The 22672-nt window shown below is 35.8% G+C and overlaps 3 protein-coding genes across 3 annotated transcripts; 1 reads left to right on the top strand and 2 right to left on the bottom strand.

Moving 5' to 3' along the window:
- Positions 1-3032: 3032 nt before the first annotated feature.
- On the bottom strand, positions 3033-4760 carry LOC18596716 (phospholipase A1-IIgamma-like). The gene is made up of 2 exons (XM_007025365.3): positions 4168-4760; positions 3033-3905 (listed from the first exon to the last, which is right to left on the bottom strand). The coding sequence occupies exons 1-2, from the start codon at positions 4696-4698 to the stop codon at positions 3288-3290; spliced, it is 1149 nt and encodes a 382-aa protein (XP_007025427.3). The 5' UTR covers positions 4699-4760; the 3' UTR covers positions 3033-3287.
- A 1573-nt stretch (positions 4761-6333) lies between these two features.
- Positions 6334-8331, bottom strand: LOC18596715 (phospholipase A1-IIgamma-like). The gene is made up of 2 exons (XM_018122710.2): positions 7648-8331; positions 6334-7194 (listed from the first exon to the last, which is right to left on the bottom strand). Exons 1-2 carry the CDS (start codon positions 8284-8286, stop codon positions 6580-6582), a joined length of 1254 nt encoding a protein of 417 aa, XP_017978199.2. The 5' UTR covers positions 8287-8331; the 3' UTR covers positions 6334-6579.
- Positions 8332-18369: 10038 nt separating this feature from the next.
- Positions 18370-22089, top strand: LOC18596714 (Tetratricopeptide repeat (TPR)-like superfamily protein). The gene is made up of 6 exons (XM_007025362.3): positions 18370-19761; positions 20246-20377; positions 20477-20658; positions 20751-20862; positions 21599-21733; positions 21821-22089. The coding sequence occupies exons 1-6, from the start codon at positions 18547-18549 to the stop codon at positions 21947-21949; spliced, it is 1905 nt and encodes a 634-aa protein (XP_007025424.3). The 5' UTR covers positions 18370-18546; the 3' UTR covers positions 21950-22089.
- Positions 22090-22672: the final 583 nt, after the last annotated feature.

Below are 22672 nucleotides of genomic sequence, written 5' to 3'. Positions count from 1 at the left end.
AATGAAAATAGAATTGAAGAAGTCTTTGAGAATCGGAAAGTTTAACATGTTTATACAATTTGCACCGAGCTAGTGATCATTATATATATAGCTTGTGTAAGAATATGTTGCAATTAGGATAATATAGACAAAGGTATCTAACGGATGAGCACAAGATTAGACCTCCATTGCTCGGCATGCACAATAGATAATTGTTTTATACGTATTAGTTGAAATAAATTAAGAAAGTGGGCAGTATAAAATACAATAAGTAAAAGTTTAATCATAAGATGTCCATATAATATCCCACGTGCCATGAAAATGACTAAATCTAAATCTTAATAGTGGGAAAGCAATTATTGGAAAGATAATATTCAACATGTTTTCCATGTTCCATGCTTAAATTTAGATGATTTCATGATAAACGTGAATGTTAGTTATCAATTAGCATCAAAGTTCTATTAAACATAATGGTGTCGGTCCACAGAAATAGATTAATAGCTCGAGCTATGGTGGCCTCGAAAGAGCTATAGTTCAAATGATCATGATGATTTCAACTATGAAAAAAATCTAAAATGGCATCGATAACAATATTAAAAAACTGACAAATTAAGGAGCCGATTTTTTTTTAAAATTTTGTAAAAGCAACTGCAATATTAATTTAATTGTGAGAAGAGAAGGAGTAAAGCCTCCTAATTAATGAGAAACAGAAAGCACAATAAGAGACCCCAATAACAATTAATCCATTATTACAAAAAAGTGTAAAAATTGCTAGATAAAGGAAAGAAATTAAATTTTGCTTTTATAACTTTCAACTTGATTGGAGATCGGTTTCATTTTTCATTAAGTACTATGTGTAAAGATTGATGGTTAAAATATTTAGGAAATTCTTGTACTAGTTATTTTCTTCGATTTAATTCTTCTATTCAAAATCACAATATGTTAATCCTTTCATATTGAGAATTACTTCAATTTAATCCCTCTCATTTTTTTGTTTAAATTAACATGCTAACATCAACATTAACGTAGCGCCGATGTAGTACCAAATGTTGACATCGTAGTGTGGCCATACAAAAGTGACGTGGCATTGCCACATCACATTCTGAGTTCAAGTGCTAACGTAGCACTACCACATCATCCTACCATGCTAATGTGGCACTGCCATGTTATAATTTGGGTCCGAAATGCCACGTGGACCCCAAGAGGTTGTCACGTGGCATTTTTATTTTTCAAAATAAGATTACTCTTGTTGAAGTTCAAACCAAGACCTTTAACAAATATACCAAATCCATTACCACCACAACCAAGCCATTTTTTATAGTTATAATTTGCTTATATTTTACTTCTTCTTTTCTTCTTTCATTTTCTTTCTTATTTTTTTCTTTCTTTCTTCAAAACCAAGTTGTTTTGGAGCCTTTTTTTTAGAGAAGAAGGCTTCAAAGGATTTTTGTTGCTAAGGTTTTTGAGAGTATAAAATTACTTCAAAATGATGCAGTTTTGAGAAAAGAAAGAAAAAATAAGAAAGAAATGGAGAGAAGCAAAGAAGCAATAAACACAAGTAAGTCATAATTGCAAATAAAAGCTTGGGTGTGGTTGTAAAGGTTTTGACATATTTGTTAGAAGTTTTGGGTTCGAATCTCAGTAAAAGCACATTTTATTTTGAAAATAAAAATGTCACGTGTCAATCTCCTAATGCGCCACATGTCAACATCTTGGTGTGCCATGTGGCAACCTCTGGGTGTGCTATGTGACATCTCGAACCCAGATTATGATGTGGTAATGCTACGTTAGCATGACAGGATGATGTGGTAGTGCCACGTTAGTACTTTAACTTAAAGTGTGATGTGGTAATGTGACATCACTTTTTGTGATGATGTGGTAATGCCACATCAGGATAACAAGGGTGATGTGGCATTGCCATACCAATACTTGAATTCAAAGTGTGATGTGGCAATGTCATGTCGCTTTTTGTGATGATGTGGCAGTGTCACGTCACCTTGTTATGCTCAACTGGTAATGTCAGGTCATCACCTAATGTTACATCAGCACCACGTCAGTATTGATGTCAGTATTGTAACAATTAATTTAAATGAAAAATATGAAAGAGATTAAATTAAAGCAATTTTCAAAATGAAGGAACTAAAATGTTATAATTTTAAGTAAAGTGATTAAATTAAAGAAAATATCCTAATACAAAATCTTTCCGACTATTTTAACCAAAGATCGACATTCTCGCCACGCTAATAGCTCTTTCCCTATTTGTTTCGTTTCTTTGCTATAAACACATCTTGAATTCTGCCTAAATTTCCAAAGACCCTAAGTAACCACCCTCTGCCTGCCCTCTGTAGAAAGTTGCTTACCAATACTGAAAACAGTTCTTCACAAGTCATATACTTTTGTATTGGAGAAACTGTCAAATGTTTCAGTAGATGGTTTATATCAAAACATGTTACATACTAGTATATAATAATATATATACTAGCAACAAGTCTTCTATGATTGTCAGCACATAAGTTGGGATAGTTAAGTGGGATCGTGAGAGTTCGAGCATCCTCCTGGTTGGCACTCTTTCATTGTTAAAATTAAGCAACTCATTCCCTTGTTCGAGTTCTTACATTACTTCCTCTTGCAAGTTAATCAACAATATTCCAGTTAACTGAGAAACACAACAGCAAGGCCTTGGACAAATTGGAATCTATTTGCTGAGATAAACTGAAGAAGGGAATCGAAAACGTGTAGTTTGTTCATACTTACAGGGAGGCGATCCCTTTGTTGATTTTTTGGCTAAATTAGGCATTGCTCAGGTTGTTTTCTTTTATGCTTTTTGGCGATTGTGCTGTTGTCTTTGCTAGTTCTTTCTAGATAGTAGCCTTTTTAAAGTTCTATTACTGGGTTGTGAAGGTGTGGAATAGAAAAAACTAATTAAGTTGTGCAAGTGAGACCGTTTTCTTCACATGCTACTTTGTTATTTGTATGCGACAGTTATCCTTGCTATACTATGATTTGATACCCTAACACAAAGGAGAGTAGTACTCAGTTTGTCTATTACTAAATTATTTCTGACATAGAAGTCGAATTCATTCACCAATAATATAACACAAACTACAGACAGCACAATTACGTTGGACGTACTAAACTATCTGTTGTTGACAAACCAGGCCTAATGTCCAACTCATTTAAAAGAAACCACGAATTCACCCTTCCATTTGGATTGCTCTAAAAATAGAGGTACTTATTTTTGGGATAGTGACACACTTTTATTTGATTACGTCTTAAAAAGAGTAAAAGATCTTGAGCATTTGCCATGATCAAGCACTTGGAGGATCTGGCACATAAGCAGAGTCAACGAACTTCCAATGACCGTCATCCATCTGAACCATGCCCTTGAACTTCTCATTGTTCCACCATTCAATTGGAATTTTATACTCGTCCAGTAAACAATCACCAGTTTTGTTTACGACTGCATTGTCAAATTCAAGTTCCTCTTCCAATTTGAATTCTCCATTTTCTTGCACCCCTGCAACTCCATGCCCATAGACATCCAAATTGTGAGGATGAACATTCGATTTCAAGTACGTTGACTTAGTTGTGTCAATTCCTAACTCTTCTCCTACATGGGTGTAGTCAAATCCAATTGGAACATTAGGAACAGGGTCTATGGAATTCACAATGCGCAGGAGATGAAGATCCTTAAGTTCATCAAATATTTCCATGAATTTTAGATTCCCAACGCGAGGGCTGGCAACTGGAAAAGCTGTGACCATGGATGACTTAGCCGAGTTGCCTGTTGGCTTGTTAAAACTATTGGCAACTATGTCCATAGCATTCAGGGTTGCAAGTGCGGCACCCAAGCTATGGCCTGTTACAGTTATGCTTACATCTTCATTCTGGTACTTGTCAACCTGTTCCTGGACCGCCTTTAGAGCCTGAGAAGCATTAATAAATTTTGAATAGGATCATTAGATAGGAATTTTGTTTTCTTAAGTGGAACAAGTTAGGTGGATTATGATCCTACGAATTACTCAAACTTTATTTGTGTTTAAATCAAAGTGCAATGAATGGGGCAATTTTCTAAATAGTAAGGCTCAGTAAAGTCAAATGCGTATATAATCAGGGAGACTTGTGACTGATCCCTGGCACTACCACATTCAGGCTGAGAGACATAAGTAGAATATCAAGATTATTTACCTGATCTCTGGCGCTGGTTTTATTGTAAAGAGAATCCGCCATTTTCCCTGCATAAATAAAAAGAAAGCCAGAGTGCACTTGAGCTAAATCAGTTCCGAATAATTCTTTGGCCGATGTTGGGACGAAGTCTATATTTTCAGACCAGTCCGCGCGAGTCATGCTTCCTCTCCATGAAACTAGAATATCCCTCCTTCCTAGAACAGCCTTTCCTTCATCTGTGGCCACTGCCACAAATCCAAAGTATTCTGACTGACTAGTACCAACCGTGCCATATATAAAGTTGGTCACCCGGTACTTGTATGGATTTCCAATTTCAAGACCAGCCCTAGAAAAATATTCATCTGGTGGATATAGGCTAAGTCCGTAACTCTTAGATGCCTTCTTGTTATTGAAGAGATCTCCCGCAGCTCCAGCCCTTTGAAGATAATGAATAATGTAGCGGCGGAGATCAAGATCAAGAGGATGCAATAGGCCCTCCCAGTTTTTCTCGCCACTGAGTTCTCTCCAACGAGATGCTATGGAGCTAGCCATCACTCTGAATCAACAAATTCTCTCAATTCTTCTTTTCTAAGCTTTTTTGTGAAGATATGACTCCTAGATTGCTTTGTGTGCTCTAAATAAGGTGTTGTCCGACCCGAAGGAGGGAAGAAGACGGAATCCAATGTGGATAAACAAATTGGAAATTAAACACATTTTTAACATGAAACTTTCCTTTAAGCTCAACCCCAAGAACGACATTCATCCAGTCGGCTTTATTTTCTTTCTGTATATTCACACGGCTTCATTTTTCATATTTGGGCCACCTAACGCTAACAGTCCCCCCACATTTTTTTTGTTCATTTTATTTTTTTTGAAAGATACATTTTTATTGTTCTCAACATTATCTATCTCTTTTCCTGAGGTATACCTATAGAACTCTTGATTTAATTAATGTCTATCCATAACTTGGGTCGAAGCTGCCGTAAAGAAAAGACTTAATTTATTGTTGATGTTATTATTATAATTTTGTGTTGATACTGCCATTTATAAGTCATATTATTCTTCTGTGTCAACACTTTAATTTTTTTTTGAAAAGCATAATTTGATCGATAACTGAAAGAAACACATGAATATTGATTTAAGTCTTCAGTCATTAAAATGTTGACACTTTAATTAACTTCATTTTATATTTTATTAAAATTTTAAAATACTTGTTTAATGTACAAAACTTAATCAAAATATATATACATATACATAGCTATTAGTAATAATTTATTGCAATTAGGACAATATAGCCAAAGGTATATCAACACAAGATTAGACCTACATGGCTTGGCATGCAATAGAGAATTCTTTTATACGTATTATTTGGACTAAATTAAGAAAGTTGACAGTAGAAAATACAATAAGTAGAAATTTAATCATAACATGTCCATATATCATATCCCATGTGGCATGAAAATGACTAAATCCAAACCTCAACATATGGAAAACAATTATTGAAAAAATAATATTCAACATGTTCTCCATGTTCGATGCTTGCATTTTAGATGATTTCATGTAAACATGGTTTTTAGGTATCAAGCATCACAGTTCCATTAAACATAATAATGTTGGTCCACAAAAATAGATCAACAGCTGGAGCTATGGTGGCCTCGAAAGAGCAATAGTTCAAACGATCATGATGATTTCCTCTTTGAAGAAATCCAAAGTGGCATAATAAGGGAACCTTAAAAAATTTACAAATTAAGGAGTCATGAATTTTATTTTATTTTTTTGAAAAGCAACTAACATAATTAGGAGAAGAGAAGGAGTAAAGCCTCCCGATAGGAAACTGAGAGTATAATAAGAGACTACAATAACAATCCATTTTTTCTTATTTTAGGCAAAGACCAAAAGACCCATTTAGTGTATAAGGTAGAGGAGGAGATCAATATCGGAGAGGTTCCAATAGACCCTCTGAGATTTTCTCGCCACTGAGTTCTCTCCAATGGGATACTATGGAAATAGCCATCACTCTCTTTTAACACTGTTATTTACTTGTATCCAAGCATCAAGCAAGTATCTTGCAACACTATTGTTAAAACTCTTTTTATTATTATTACCATCAAGAAAATTCTATTAGAACAATAAAGAAACGGTCAGTACAAGCAAAAGATAATGAACAGTAAGATCATGGAGTGTAAATTCATAAATGAGTAACAAATAGAATTATGTCAGTATATATGTAATGCACGTTACAAAAAGAACTAATCACACACTTCAACAAAAAAAAAAAAGGAAAGAAAAGAAAAAGAAATAATCACAAAGAAAAATTGATTCCCTGTTTCCCACTCAAAACACCAATTGACTTCCTTAGTCCTAGTACATTGATTATTACCTAACGCTATAAATTATGTTGCACAGCTTAATTATCAAACCAAGGCACGCCAATCATGGATCAACATCATCTTGACCTTCATGATCCATCAATTTCCAAGAGCCATCTTCCTGCTGAACCATACCTTTGTTCTTTTCAATCCTCCATGACACTGGCACCAAATATTCATCCTTTAATCCATCGATTGATTTGTTTACCAGGGCTATATCGCGATTAACCACCAAAGCAAACCCTCCTTTACTCCCTTGTGTTCCAGCCACGCCATGTAAATAAGCTTCCAAATTATGCCAACTTGACAAGTTTCCAGGACTATTCAAGTACTTGGATTTACGGGTATCAATAGCCAACTCTTCTCCCACATCCGAATAACCTACCAAAGGATAGTTGGGGACTACATCTAAGGCGTTCCCGACGCGTAAGGCTCGAAGGTCTTTGAATCCTGTAAACGCCTTCTTGAAGTCTGAGTCGCCAACTCGAGGACTGGCAAATAGAAAAGCTGTAACAGGAGAGGCCTTGCGCGACTGGCTTTTGGGCCTGTTATATCCATTGGCAACTATGTCGATGGCATTCAGAGTTGCAAGCGCTGCACCTAAGCTGTGGCCGGTCACTGTGATGCTTATTTCCTCGTTCTTGAATTGGTCCACTAGTCTCCTAACCTCATTAAGAACCTACAAAATCAATAGCAAAAACAAACAATTTTTATTTTTTTACATTGATAGTACGTAATAGGACATCAATTGTTATGGTGAGCTTGTGGTCTACATGACTCCGCTGTCTGAACTGACGAAAAAGAGAGGATATTACTTACTGTGATTTTTATATTTCCTTTATCCCTTGCTTTTTCCCCACTCATCGAGGTTAATCAATGCAAAAATTTTCTTTTTTTTTTATTCGTCAAGACATTGAAGAAGACGTAGGCCCTTCCCCTTTATAGTAATATAAGGCTTAAAAATAATTGTAATCAAATTTTAGAGGATAACTGAAAATTGAAAAGAAATGTGGAACCGCATTGTTTTTCTATCATACAAGTCTTGAAAATGTTTATGATTCTCAAATTTTATAGTTTAAGGTCCTTCCACCTTATCATTCCGCCAATAATACAGTATTGAAAAGAATCTTACCTGGTCTCTGGCACTGCTTTTGTTATAGGGCGAACGTGAGTCTTCCGAGGTGTAGATGGAGTACCAGCCCTCGTGCACCTTGATATCTCTACGCTCATGACCAAAAATTTTCTCAGGCGAAACCAAGTTGAATTCAATATCATTGATCCATTCCAGGGTCTGCACAGTTCCTCTCCAGGCAATCACAATATCCCTCCTCCCCAAAACATCTTTCCCTTCGTCCGTGGCCACAGCAACATATCCGATCCAGTTGGATTCTTTGCTCCATGCTTCCCTCGACAATGACTTCACGATGAATGCTTCCGGAAGTTGGATTTGCGACGTCGCGTACAAGAATTTTGTCACTTGATACCTGTAAGGATTGCCTTTCTCCAAATTCACTTTAGAGAAGAAATCTTCCTTGCCATACAGGCTGCTTCCAGCAAACTTGGATGCCTTCTCGTTGTTGAAGGCGTCATAGGTAGCCTGAGCCATTTCTCCATAGTGAATAATGTAACGGCGAAGATCAATATCCAAAGGGTCCAAAAGCTCTCCCCAATGATTCTGGCCGCTTAGAGGCTTCCATCTTTTTGCTATACTACTACCCATCGCCTTCTTTTTCTTTCCGAACCACTTCCTAAGAATGCGTAGAGTTTCCATGCCTTTCAAGGATGCTTGTTAGGTGTCATTTCAGCTTAATTAGTAATACATATAGACAGTAACACCAAAGTTTGGCTTAAAATATTGACGTTCAGTAGTCTTTCCATTCTGCAAGCAATGTAAGTTTGTGAAGGGGAAAAACCTTAATTATCTTGTCTAAATTTTCTTACCAATCATAAAATAAACATTTATGATTTATCTGACTTTAGATTTTCCATGATACCATTTCCAATATGTTGACTTATTTACCAATTCCTATTGCAGTCAGCATCGGACACTTGAAATTGGCCAAAACAGGCCAGTCATTTTTTTAGGAGTATAACAAAAGAAAATGACTTTTTATGGTTTTCCCAATTTCTAATAAAATACTAATTTCACTTTGATCAGGCCATAATTAAGTCTTGGGTCATGTCTCCTTATATGATGATTATCGATTCATTTTAAAGTGTCGTGCAATTAACAACAGGTATTAGACTGTGATGTTTTAAGTGATCATAGCTTGTGGATGAATACAAACATTATCCACCATACTAGAAGACATATAAGTATATCAAATGCTTATACGGCTTGTTTTATCTGTCAAAATCATTAGATGAAAATAATTTATCAGCTTCTCTACTGGGAAATTTGGTAGTTCGTGCTTCTTAATAATTAATTCAGCATCAGGTAATTAAGGCTTTCAATTTTCTATTGGCTTAAGCATGTGTTGCAATATTCTGCTGGGTACCTATGACGCCTTCAGTTATAAATATCAGAATCATTAAATTTGCCGGCCTTTGCCAAACTGTCGATGCTCAGATTCTTGGCTTTGAAGGGCATGCCTCTTCTTGCACAAGAAAATTCATCTTCCCCCACCGAAAGTGGTTGATTAGGATGGAAATTTTCTGTTCAAAAAAAACAAAAAGAGCTTGATATATATGTGCCAGAAGACAAACATTTTCCACAAGCTTTATTTTGTTTCCATCATGAACACCTTAAAATAGAGAGACTTTGCTTTGAAGTTACCGTAAGACAGTATTATGTGGCAGCATGGAGATGCTTGCAAGATGAAGAAGGTAAGTATTGGGACTTAATCAGATAGATACCTTGCCGAGGCTTTCAATTTGGGTGAAGTCCAGGAGCCGAAGGTCAAGAAGATTTGGTGCTACAACTTTGAATTTAAGGATTTTCTTTTTTAAGTTATATATACTAACCATTTGATAAAGATATCCTAAAGGTTTTATTCTTAGCCTATATATATAGGTAATATAAATATGATGAATATGCAGCTAAAATTAGAAGTAGAAATCACCTTAGTTACTTTCAGAAAGATCCCCTCAGCCTAGCTGCTGGCTACTTAACTAAATCGAAAACGAACTATCAAATGTGCACTTCAGCTTGGTCTTAATAGCATTCCCACTTTCTGTTCTGGACGTGGATTTAGTGGGCTGCCAGGTTCCTTGGAAGTTGATTTGGGCCTTTGGTTCACGTCACAAACTTGGATTATAAGGGCCTCTGACTTTGGCCCATACAGGTTCAGCCTAAAAATCCATCTCTGCTCTTCCCCATTGAACTTCCATTTTTCTCTTTATACTGATTACCTTCCACAATGTCTTGACCATCTCTAATTAATCAACGAATTCGGGTGTTTTAAAGGATGGATTTGGGAGTGGAGTTCAAAGTTTGTATTTATTTTCTAAGGAAGAAAAATCTACACCAAGGCGGATATAAAGCTGAAGCCCTCTAAGATATGTGCTGCAACAAAAGAAATAAGATCACATATACTAGTAACATTTTTTTTCTTAATAAATATCTTATCTAGGTTTCATTTTTTTTTTGGTTAAACGGGATTTAAATACGCAATGGTGAGGGAGATAAAGATTAGCTTATCATTGTCTTGTCACTGAAAATGTCTTTAGAGACAAGAACTTGGAAAGCGACTATGGCCCCGTGATGAGTCCACTTCTAACTTTAGTACTTTCTTCTCATCAATCATGCATGTGATCCCCCGTAGTTGGCCCTCTCAAATCGGCCATAGCCTCCTTTCTTTCCCCCCCCCCCTTTGCTTCCATCAAGCAAATCAAAAAACCCCAAATATTACAAAAACATCCCATTCTTCCCCGACCCACCTCTGTCTGTCCTACATCAACAATGATAATGCCAAAACACAATGACTACGCAAACTTAGCGAAAAGAACAATGCTATAGTTCTTTAGTTGAATGAGAAAGTGACATGGGAATCTTAGTTTTCTTCATCTTTTCAATCACACTATGGGAAATGCACATTTCTTATTTCCACTAAGGATTCAACCATTTTGCAATACAGATACCAAATGGAAAATTAACAACTTTTTTACCATAAAAGAAGTTTGAATACAATGAAGAAAATCCATGCATCAAAACAAAAAACCGTCACATGTGACCATTACTCATTAGGAAGAGTACTTGCCAGACTCATATTTGAACGTTCCTGCTTTCTAATGTGGAAAGCCCCTTGCAACATTGACAAGGTGGAAAACGTTAATCTTGCTAATGCCCAGCATTAGTTAATCATGCATGGACCGTGAGCAGCCTCCGGTCCTAGAAATTGATTGTCGAACAATTGAACTTAAGTCACTGCCCCTACCGAAACAAATCCTCACCCTACTCACAACCACCGACCCCATTTAAACCCCCTGGTTCTCTCATGCATGTGAAGTTCAATTTGTTATGATCTCTCAATCCCTTAAAAGAATAAAGTAATTCAAGGTTTAGAACTGTTCAACGATTCAATGATAATGCTGGTTTCCAAACACAGAAAAAGTGAAGCACATTATATATAAAGGTTGAATACAGAGTACAGATCAGTGCAGATTGAGCAGACAAACCATTTTAGCACCATTTGTTGTGTGAGGACTGACTCGTGAACTGTGACTCATGACCCGTGAAAAAAATGTGGCAGAGCTTTCTGCCCTGATTGAATCAACTTTCTGTTACTGCAGAGACGGTTTTGAAAAGTTCACAACTTCCCTGGTTTAGTCCCACATATGGAATCCGAGCCTTTTCTCAAGCCTATCGTCATGGCTTGAAATAATTGAGCAGGCAATGAACTAGTGTGGGAATCGGGGGTGATAATTTTAACTGGATAAAAGTCTAAAACAGAAAGTGCTCCTCCATTTTACATCTTTCAGACTTTGGCCTTGAATGCATCCATTTTGCATGTATGGCTTGACAGAAACACTAGCTTCTCTTCAACCTGTCAAAAGGAAGTTGCCTTCTGTGAACTATGACAGCATTTTTTTAGATTGCAACTAATTGGTTTGCAAACATTTTGTAGTTTCAGCTGCAAGACCAGTTAACTTGTTCTAAGTGGTAATTTTTTTTTTTTAAATTATATGAATAGTTCATTGAGTCAGAAAGGGGAAACCCTTTGTTCATCCAAAGCAGACCTGAATAAGATCAGATCCCCTTTACAACAAACTGGAAACAAAAAACCTCCAGTAGATCCCCTGCCCCAAGCAAAAATCCACCTGTCTCATTTACAAAGTCAGCATTCGCCGAATAGGCGCACAAAAACAAAAGTTGGGAAAACCCAAAAAGTAAGATTGGAAACATAACCGGTAGCCTGTTTCCTGTCTTTACTAATTCACCAGAACAGGAGGCAATTCCAAACATTACACAGAGCCAGCCAAACACACACAGACCCCAGGCAGGTGTATTAGATTTATGGCTTAGCTTAGATTTATCCTTAGTCACAAGCGTTTTGTTGGGTGTCTGTTGCTAGCTAGGCATTTTGACTTTTTGCTTTCACTTCTTTGTCTATTAACCTTTCAAGTCATTGTATTCTTTTCTTTGGAAGGAAAATAACTCATTCTTCCAAGAAAAAAAAACCATTTATTAAAGCGGCAAATTAAGATCATAGATTGTGAATGATTTTTCATTTTCTTATATGTTTAAGGATGGGCTTGGGGAGGCCTAATTCAGGACTGGACCCAGGAAGCAAGCCTAAGCCTGGTCTAGCTCCATTATTGACTGAACTCGGATTTGGAAAATATTTTTTTGACTTGGCACATAAAAATAGAGCTAGCTTGCAAGCCTAGATTCACTGCTCAACTGACAACTTTAACTATGAGCTAATAAATGATCCATCAGAAAGAACTTTAAACCATGAGTTGGTTGTTATGATTATCATGTCATTAAACATTAAGTTATATATGCTATGATATTTCGATAATCATTAAGTTATGATTCGTGTTTTGATTAAAAAATTTATATGAATGAAGCTTGTTTTCATTATCCTTTTTCTTTTAACTGTAATATCCATATATACTCTTTTGAACATTGCATCATATATATAGACAGACACACAACCAAAATACTTCTCCAAAATCTTGTACATCTTACCATTTCTTCTCAAAAGCAAAAGTACACCTTTAGCCTTCAGGATATTTCATGGAGAATATAGATAAAATTGCTTCTATTGGTGAGAATGGATACCGCAGGGGAAGGGATTGGGAACATGGGCATAGGGCAGTAGCCAGACTATGCGTATAGGGTTCTAAGAGGCTAAGACCTAAAAAATGCCAGTATGATCTTGACCTATGCAAAATGCATTACAGTGGAACCGGACACACTATGTCTTTCTCGGACAACTCGCGGTGCCTTTTGTATCGGTAGCTGAATTATAATGCATTGCCGCATGAACTGGATGTCCTTGGCAATGAGACCCATCAACATGCGGACAAGCTTCCCTAGATTCGATAAAAAGTAAATTAGCCTTATGTAATGTCCGGTAGCTGTGCTCTCTAGGTGTGGAATGAATTCTCTCTTCAAGCTTCAAGCACTGTTCTTCTCATGAAAGGTCTTTATGGCCATGATTGGAAGATTGAACTCCATGATTGTGAATTTCAGGGACAAATTTTGTTTCTCTGCCGGAGAGGGGTTTCGAAAGGAGGAAAAAAAAAAAAAAACAGACCCAAGTGCTGGAAAATTGTGCTTGAACAGTATAATTACTAGGCGCCTGGCATATACATGTACTTTTTATTTTTTTTGTTGTAAATTTAGTATAGAGAGTGATTTCAAATACTTTATGAATTTGAATTCTGCCAAGTAATTAATCATCCAAGAAATTTCTTTTGAGCCAAAAAGGCAATTTATTAAGAATTTATATCTGAGTTAACAATCCAACGAACAGTGGAAAAGGTGGGACATTAGGCATTGCACCCAGGGAAAAGGTTTGAGGCCGAGATCATGTAGGTTTTCCCAACTTTATGTTGTCAGGTGATTATTTATGCCCTACCTTTATATTACTAGCTACTAAATAATTTTAAGCTGAATCTTAGTTAGTCCTATCAAACTATTAAAAAAGAGAACAAAAACAAAAATATTTCAACTACAAATTCAATCAGAATGTTTCTAAATAGCTCAAAGTGGCCAATATTGAATTATGTACATATATCCTCACTGAAAGGTTGATGTCTTAGTCGTAGGCTCATAGCATGCGACAAGTTGGCCCCCCTCTAGGCAACCCAAAAGGGGAAACCCAAAACCCTACTCCATTTTTAGAGACAAATGTCCATGTTAACAGGTCGAGGGGAGCCCCATGGGAAGGATGTACATTAACTCATGCTTCGTTGGCCTCTGCATGTGAAACCGGCCTTTGCACGAAGCAAAATATCCTATGATATGAGGGGAAAAGGCTCCCAAAATTAGGACCACATTCATTTACTCATTTCATTTCAGCATCTTGTTACATTCCTTTCATGCTTTCCTAGATATCGGTCGCTCCTCACATTAATTTCACTCCATTTGTTATGTTTCACCACCTCCTCGCAAGAAATAACGATGAATTCTTTTATTATGATTCAAGTGTATTAATTTTACGTGGTGACTTCTCGGCCCAGAGCGTGAGGGTGATTACAAAGTTTTCCCAACTTGGGAGAGGGAAGTAATCACGACAACTATCACCAAAGAGCTGTTGGATCTACCTAGTGGAGAGAGTGTGTGTATATATATATATATATATATGCTAGCTAAGCCACAGGTAGGTGATTGTCAGCCAGCTTCTGCACTGCCATAAACAAGATCGAAGTCAAAGTTAATTAGGATGCCATGATTGTTTTGTCGATTTGAAGGTGTTGAACTCTCTGGAAATTAACAAATACCTTAGCCCTTTTAATACTAATTGCTTCTCAATCTCATGGTAACCAAGACTACACAATTTAAAGACAAGTTAAGTATATAATTAAAAAAAAAAAGATATCAAGTTCCATTGGTAGAGAATTTAGAAAAAAAAGACGTGTGTATGTATATACACACATACACTCCATATATTCTGAATTAATCTTGCCTTTTTCTTTTTTATAAAACTTGGTCTTATACACAGATAATAAATAATCACAATAAGAAAATTTCAGATTGAACAAAAACCCTATCAACATTTATTCAGTACTCTATCCACATTTATATGTACATCTATTTAATTAATTGAATCCAGCTAGCAAAAGTCATGTGCTACATATCTATAAATAAACCCTTTTGGCTCCTCGTGAATACTTAACAAAAGATGTTCGTGCCTTAATTGGTGCATATAATTTGTCAGTATTTTTCTTTCCCTGAAGAACAAGTTACACTGATATTTCTCTTTGCTATATATATTACATGCATGTATATATGTGGGTGTATGTGAATTTTATGTATGTTATATATCTCTGTGGAATGTGTACCCAATTAAACATACGCCTTTAAGTCGTATTCATGACCTGGTGATCGATCAGGTCAGTTCCCAGACTATGCCCTAAGCAAATTGAATGCAAAAGAGCTAAGCAAAGAGAAGGTGTCAAAAGCGTTTCGTCTCGGGTCAACGTCAGAAGCATCCCTAAGCATGCAGCTGCCCATCGATCACAGCTAACAAGGCTCCTCTTTGCCGGTTTTAATTATCATAGCAGACGCAAACACAAAATCTCATCAGACAGATCAGAGTGATCTGTTAATGGGCACTATATATTTAAGCATCACCCATTAGCATTTTCCATTGAAAGCGATGTGTCAGCCATGCAATTCCAATTCTCAGTAATCATCCACGTCTCATTTTAGTGAAGGAGACAAATCTTTGTAACTACCACACCTAAAAAGCAAACCTCTAGTCGAAAAAGAGGTCAGAGTGAACCTGAAGAAAATTGTAGTATTAGAATTTATAAATATATTTTTGTAGCATAAATTATATCTGGAAACATCAATAAGGAGAAATCCCCAACTTTGGATCACTTTCACTGACCGTTTAGCCTTGATTTATATGTTCGAAAACAACATTTGATTTAACATACATTGGATATGTTCACTCTTTAAGAAATATAATCTGTAATTAAATTCATATCATTAATGGTCCCCAAATGCATTTACTTCACCATGGCCACCTTTTTCCCTTTTGATGTTTGTCATAATGTTTGCGGACCTTAACATGTTCATATATATACATATGAAAATTTTCACAGGCTTCATCTCTCCGGACTTTGCTAGAATTAAGGCCTATCCTCCTTATTACAAGTAAACCCGGCCTTGATTGAAGTAATTGATCAATCCCTCTCTATTAGTTTAGTCACGTTAATTGGCCTATTAGTCTCAAGAACGAATTAGTATGTTTAATTATGTTAGTCAAATTTTCAAGCAATTTCCGTTAATTAGAGTGCACCCGAAATTTGTAAATACTTTGAAAATAAAGAAGAGAGAGATCGAGAGAGTAAAGGAAACCTAACAACATTGCCCCTAAAAACAACAAACAATGACTTTAATTAAACGAAATAAATAACATGTCAATTTTGATGGGTGGAGGAACCATGAAGAAAGTTCAATCGAGGACAAGATTAATGCTTCCCTTAAGCTTGACTTTCACGTATATATGGATCACTAATCCCTCTTCATAAACCTGCATTTAAGAATAATTCATATGGTACCATCTTTGTCATGGCATAGACCTCGAAATGCCCTTTATCCAAATCTTTTCATTCAAATGATCGTAACTACATAATTTGGCAGTAGATAGACCTATTTGCTTTGACTAACTCTTACTCAAGATCATAGTGTGTCTGGTAAAGTCATAACCACATGTCCCTATCTAGCAACCTAGAGAGCTGATTAAGTCAATTTTTTTTTTTGAAAAGCACTGATTAAGCCAAATGCTCGTGCCTTTTCCTTCCTTCACAGTTTCTTTTTATTATGAAATTAATATAAACGAGGTTGAAAGCTTCACATCTTTTAGTAGTACTAATATTATCTTATTTGTGTTTTTGAAATTACGTTAATAAAAAAAAAGATAAATCTTAATTTTATAAATAAAGATTTTTTTTATTTATTAAGTATGTATATTGAGTTAAAATGTAAATACATGATAAGTGATATTAAAATTTATTTATTTTTATTAAAATATTTTTTTTTTTTAAAAAAAAGCAAGATAAGTTTTTATCTTTAGGCGAGAAAATGGTGAGAAAATAGATGTGAGGGTTCAATTAAGCCGACCGTTGGAAGGAGCTTTCTAGTTTCCAAAATTTGGCACTGTTTCTTTGTCAATTTGATTATACTCATCATCCCCTGAACGAAAACTCCATGTTTACTTCATTACACCCGAAAACCCCCACGCGCTTTTCACGCTCTAATCAATAATGTGTACAAGCGTCTAGTATGGCATCCACGCTCGTCAAACTGCGAGTGGAATTAACTCCCTCTGAGTTTCACTTTCAAATCAAAGCCGCTAAAAAATTACAAGTAAAAGCAGAGAAAAAACAGAACAAACACTGTATTTAGATACGGACAATTTTAGTAGGTTACATTTGTCGTGCTCTAATCGCGAGTATGACCTTTTTTTTTATATATATTTTCATGTATTAAATAATGTAAAAAAATTGAATTCCTTTTTTCAAAAAATTATAAGAAAATGTTTCGTAACTTGATTTTAAAAATATTCATCAAAATAAAATCAATTATTTTTAGTCATATTTAATTATAATTTAATAAAAATATCTTTGAAATCATTTTAAATAAATTAAATCATAAATCATAATTTTTATTTATTTTTGTCTTTGATTTTGGATTTTTTTCTTATTATTCAACTCTTTTTAATTTTATCGATTTTTTTTCAATATTTATCTATTGTGCTTCATATTTCTCTCTCTCATACTTTTTAAGACATTGAGCGATGATTTTGATGTATTTAGAGTGAGTGATTGTTTACAGAATTTGATTTTTAAGTGTTTTAAATGAAACTAAAATAGTAAAAATGATCACAAATATTTGAAATAGTTTTTAATTGAATCAATTTGGAACTTAGATACCAAAAAACTTATGAATTTGAAATTTATAAACTTAGGATATTAAAGAATTTTTTTTTTGATTTTTAGTTGAAATAAGTGTTTTAAATAAGAAAAATTATGTTTTGATTTTTGAAAACATGTTGAAAACATTTTAATCGATGTCAAATAGTAAAAAAAAAATAAAGAGAGTTTAAAAGATTTGAAGTTTTAGTTCATAAGTAATAATAATATATTAGACATTAAAGTATAACAGAATTTTTTTAAACATGACATGTAATAATAATATTTTTTCAACATTATGTGTAATAATTTTTTTTAATCATGATATGTAATATATTTTTATACATAACGTGTAATATGTTTTTATATATGACATATAACAATAACATTTTTTAACATAACGTGCAACATCATATGCATAGAGTGTAATATCATGTGCATTTCATATAAAGATGTTTAATACATAGTATATAATATATTTTTGTTCATAGCGTGTAACATCGTATGTATGATATGTAACATCATATGCACTTAATATAAAAAATTTTTGTTAAGAGTAATTTTGTCTAACTTAATTAAAAATAATTAAAATTATAAAAAAAATTATTTTTTAAAACATATAATATTTCAGAGTTATTTTTTAAAATGTTTCTTTTTTTTAATTTTTAATTTATTTGTTTTTTCAAACCGGATCCAGGAGAGAAGACCGTTCCTCGATGTTTGTGCCTTTAATGTTTGCCTCTTTAGTTTAGACTTGGTTCCCTCTCTTAAAACTCTCGAGTATCTAGCTTTTTAACGTTCTTTTTTCTTTTCTTTTCTTTTTTTTTCTTTCTGCTACTCAAATTTTCACAAACTCCCAAGTTTAAGACCTCACGGTCTGAAAACCAAACAGACAAAGGGCTGTTTTTTGTATCCCTTCCCCTTCTTACAGATCACAAATTAGAGGACCCTAGAACGAAACCAGAGATAGTAAAAGAAAGCAGGAACTCAGCTTATCATGGTGGCTGGTAAGGTAAGATTGGCAATGGGTTTGCAAAAATCACCTGCAAACCCGAAGCACGAAACTCCCCCTAAACCACCATTGCCATCTCCGAGCTCGGGTAACAAGAACAACACTTCCCAGAAAGCTGTCTTTTCACGTTCCTTTGGCGTTTACTTCCCGCGATCCTCAGCTCAAGTCCAGCCTCGTCCACCTGACGTCACCGAACTCCTCCGATTGGTTGAAGAGTTGAGAGAGCGAGAGTCCAGGCTGAAAACAGAGCTTCTCGAGCACAAGCTTTTAAAAGAATCGGTTGCCATTGTTCCTGTGCTGGAAAACGAGATCGTAGCCATAAATGCGGAGCTGGAACGAGCTTCGAAAGAGATTGAGAATTTGAGAAACGAAAACGAGACGTTGAAAACAGAGGTAGAGGAAATGAAGGAAAAGATTGAAGAAGAGAGGAAAGAGAGCGAGAAAAAAGTGAGAGAAATGGAGGAAGAAATAGCGGAGCTAAAGAAAACGGTGTTGTCTTATTCTGATCGTAACAGTAAAGCGGAGATTACGGTGGAAAGCGACGATTTACTTTCTTCTTCGCAGAGATATCAAGGGTTAGTGGAAGTTAGTGTGAAGTCAAATTTGATTAAGAATTTGAAGAGAAATAATAGTAAATGTACGGACGCCGTTGTTGTTAGTACTTTGAATAATGAGAAAGTCGAGAGCTTGGAGTTTAAAAGAGAGGAATTTGAGACTGAGAGACCGAGACACTCGAGGTGTAACTCGGAGGAACTCGTTGACTCGACTCTTGTTAATATCAGATCTCGTGTTCCAAGGGTCCCAAAACCACCGCCGAGACCTTCATCATCATCACCCTCATCATCGACGTCATCTATTAGCTCCTCTGATTCTACAGAGAAGCAAATTCCTCCTCCACCACCGCCGCCGCCACCTCCGGCACCAGTAGCAGCAGTGAAGCAAGTTGCACCTCCTCCTCCGCCACCACCTCCGATAAAAGCTATTGCGCCGCCACCTCCGCCTCCACCTCCGAAGGGAATGAGGGCGATTGCGGCGAAAGTGAGGAGAGTTCCAGAGGTCGTAGAGTTTTATCACTCGCTTATGCGGAGGGACTCGAAAAGAGAGGCCGGTGGCTGTAGCGTGCCGGAGGTTTTACCGGCAACCGCTAACGCGAGGGATATGATTGGAGAGATTGAGAATCGGTCAACTCATTTGCTCGCGGTGAGTTTCGGTTTCCGGTTATAATTATTTACGATAATGCCACTATGGACAGTGTGGTTTTTGTGTCAGTGACGAGTGACTGGTCCTCCGTGAATTTATTGCCTTTTTTATATTTAATTTATTTCTTGCTAGATAAGACAGCATTTAGATTCGACGAAGGAATTTTAGAAAAGTATATAGAAATATTTAAAAATAAAAAAAATAGAGGGTGTAATTTTAATAAATATAAGTGGCAAATTTCACAGAATAATTTTTGGAATTTAAATTTCAGGCCCAACTAGTTTGAATTTCAAATAGTAATCGTACAAATTTGGCACCTTTTGTTCTTAGCTCAGAGAAGAGTAATAACCAGAATCTACTACTAAGTGACTAATAACTGCGAGATTATTGTATCTTCAGTTTGATTAATGTTAATTGTTTAAGCTTTGTTATGTACTTGTGATGGGTTTCTGGAAGTTAATGTGGTCTTTTGTGATTGATGCAGATAAAGACAGATGTAGAAACACAAGGAGACTTCATAAGATTCTTGATCAAAGAAGTTGAGAATGCTGCATTTACAGATATAGAGGATGTTGTTCCTTTTGTTAAATGGCTAGATGATGAGCTCTCTTACTTGGTACTTTTTTTTCTTTCTTTTCCATTTGATTTTTGCCGTGGTTTTTTCCTTTTTCGAGGATTTTTGTTTTGATGATTAATTTTTTTGTTCTTCATTTAGGTGGATGAAAGAGCGGTGTTGAAACATTTCGATTGGCCAGAGCAGAAGGCGGATGCATTGCGCGAGGCGGCATTTGGATATTGTGATCTCAAGAAACTTGAATCCGAGGCTTCATTGTTTCGTGATGATGCCCGGCAACCCTGTGGTCCGGCTCTCAAAAAGATGCAAGCTCTACTTGAAAAGTATATATTCCTTGTTTTATCTGTAAACTCTTTCTCTGTTACTTGCTTCTTATCGGTTTGTTCTGAATCTGCTATTAATATGATAATGGCAGGCTGGAGCATGGTGTTTACAATCTCTCACGAATGAGAGAATCTGCTACAAAGAGATACAAAGGATTTCAAATTCCTATGGATTGGATGCTTGAAACTGGAATTGTTAGCCAGGTAATCTAATTAATTCAACCAACTTGTTTTATACAAAAAATTTACACATAATTTATTAGTAAAGAATGTAAATTTGGTAAGACTATGACCTTTTGTTTATTTCTTAATTGTCATGATAGAAAGCACCCATCATTCTTAAAATTCCATTAGTCAATTTGGTGATAGATTTTAGGTGGTCTATTTAATTAATCTTGCTTTCGGATCTTGGAAGGGCAAATATGTATTGTTTTGATACTGTTTACTATGTTTATTATTATATTCTAACTAGTGTTTGCTAGGTGACAAAAGGAAGGTTAGATTTTACTTCTCATTTTCCACGCGCATGCGTGCATGCCTACATGTGAACTCCCAGATCTCTAAACGTATTTGCTTGTTTGCTTCCACGTTTTACTTGGGATTCATGGGAAAGGCAGAGAATCGGAATCACAATCCAGACCGATTATGCCACAGCATATTGTACTAGTCACTAATGTTGGGGTGGACAATGCTTTCTTTACATAGTGTCTCGAGTAGACGCGAAACTTCTATGAACTTATTGAGATCTTAATCTAAAAGCCATTGCTACTACAAAATTCATCCTCTTTATTAGTCTGCTTTCACAAACAAGTTGTTATGTAGTGGCAGTAATGCAAGTTAATGAGATGCGTGTTTTTACAGACTCGCTAGTCCCTGTATTCCATTTATTGCAGCCTTTGGTGTTTGTTAACTCATTGATAATGCAAATAAATGATGGCAGATCAAGCTTGCGTCAGTGAAATTAGCAATGAAGTACATGAGAAGAGTATCTGCGGAGCTCGAAGCAGTTGGTGGTGGGCCTGAAGAAGAGGAGCTGATTGTTCAAGGCGTTAGATTTGCATTCCGTGTACACCAGGTTAACATTCTCATTAATTCCTATTAAGTTTGCTTTTGTCGGCATTGAGAAGGGCAACACTCTTTAAAACCTTTTGTTTATTGACAGTTCGCTGGAGGGTTTGATGTTGAAACGATGAGGGCTTTCCAAGAGCTGAGAGACAAAGCCAGATCGTGCCATGTACAATGCCAAAGCCAGCAACAACCAAAATTTATTTGCAGGTCTACAACTTGCTAATCTCTGTAGCAAACTCAGCTCCAGAATCCGCTACCAGTTTTTTTGTTGTAAAGATAAAGGAACAATCATGTTTATGAATACAATGCCAGCTGCTATTTATCCACACATTCAATTTATTCCAGTGCATAACTAATGTGAAATGGAACTACTACCATTAAAATTTTCTTCTGTCCCTCGTCTCACTCTACAGCAAACCCGTAATGCCAGCTCTTACTTTGAAACCCGATTGAAACTGAAATTTCAGCTTCCCATAAACTGGCTTTAACATCTTTTATCGGATGAGGATACCGTGTTATCTATATGGCTAGTGCTTGTCCCTTGAGTCAGCCGGCATTGTAAATAGTTCATGGCTTCTCGAGTCATACTTCTCTCAATGAAATATATCTATAGAGTGCTTTTGATGCTACTGCTTCAACCAAAAAAGATCTTTGTGACTAAGACAACCGAAACATGACAAGCAACCAAGTAACTATAAAATCTTTATAATGTGTATCGGGTAGTTTTGTTTCTAAGCGTAGCTTGGTATCCTAGAGATTTTGTAATCAGAGTTTGACAAGATTCGTCAGAATTTGATGATGTTAACGCAAAGAGGGGACCTATGACTGTGCCAGCGACATTGCTTTTGGTGGAAACTTGAAAAGGTTTGATGCACCACCAACCATTTTAACTTTGAGCTAACCACAGTGTTTCAGCATGTGAAAGTTATAATCATTCAGGGGGAAA

This window comes from Theobroma cacao, chromosome 6 (genome assembly GCF_053813885.1).
Source record: "Theobroma cacao isolate CCN51 chromosome 6, ASM5381388v1, whole genome shotgun sequence".
Lineage (NCBI taxonomy): Eukaryota > Viridiplantae > Streptophyta > Magnoliopsida > Malvales > Malvaceae > Theobroma > Theobroma cacao.
Note: the sequence above shows the minus strand (reverse complement) of the source record. Positions and strands in the feature narration are given on the sequence as shown.

Excerpts from the sequence above, each read along its gene's own strand:
- LOC18596716 (XM_007025365.3), bottom strand. The coding sequence starts at position 4,698 with ATGGCTAGCTCCATAGCATCTCGTTGGAGAGAACTCAGTGGCGAGAAA. Across the intron at positions 3,906-4,167 it reads AAACCAGCGCCAGAGATCAG|GCTCTAAAGGCGGTCCAGGA; the intron begins GTAAATAATCTT and ends AATGCTTCTCAG.
- LOC18596715 (XM_018122710.2), bottom strand. The coding sequence starts at position 8,286 with ATGGAAACTCTACGCATTCTTAGGAAGTGGTTCGGAAAGAAAAAGAAG. Across the intron at positions 7,195-7,647 it reads AAAGCAGTGCCAGAGACCAG|GTTCTTAATGAGGTTAGGAG; the intron begins GTAAGATTCTTT and ends TTGATTTTGTAG.
- LOC18596714 (XM_007025362.3), top strand. The coding sequence starts at position 18,547 with ATGGTGGCTGGTAAGGTAAGATTGGCAATGGGTTTGCAAAAATCACCT. Across the intron at positions 20,659-20,750 it reads ATGCAAGCTCTACTTGAAAA|GCTGGAGCATGGTGTTTACA; the intron begins GTATATATTCCT and ends TGATAATGGCAG. Across the intron at positions 20,863-21,598 it reads AAACTGGAATTGTTAGCCAG|ATCAAGCTTGCGTCAGTGAA; the intron begins GTAATCTAATTA and ends AAATGATGGCAG.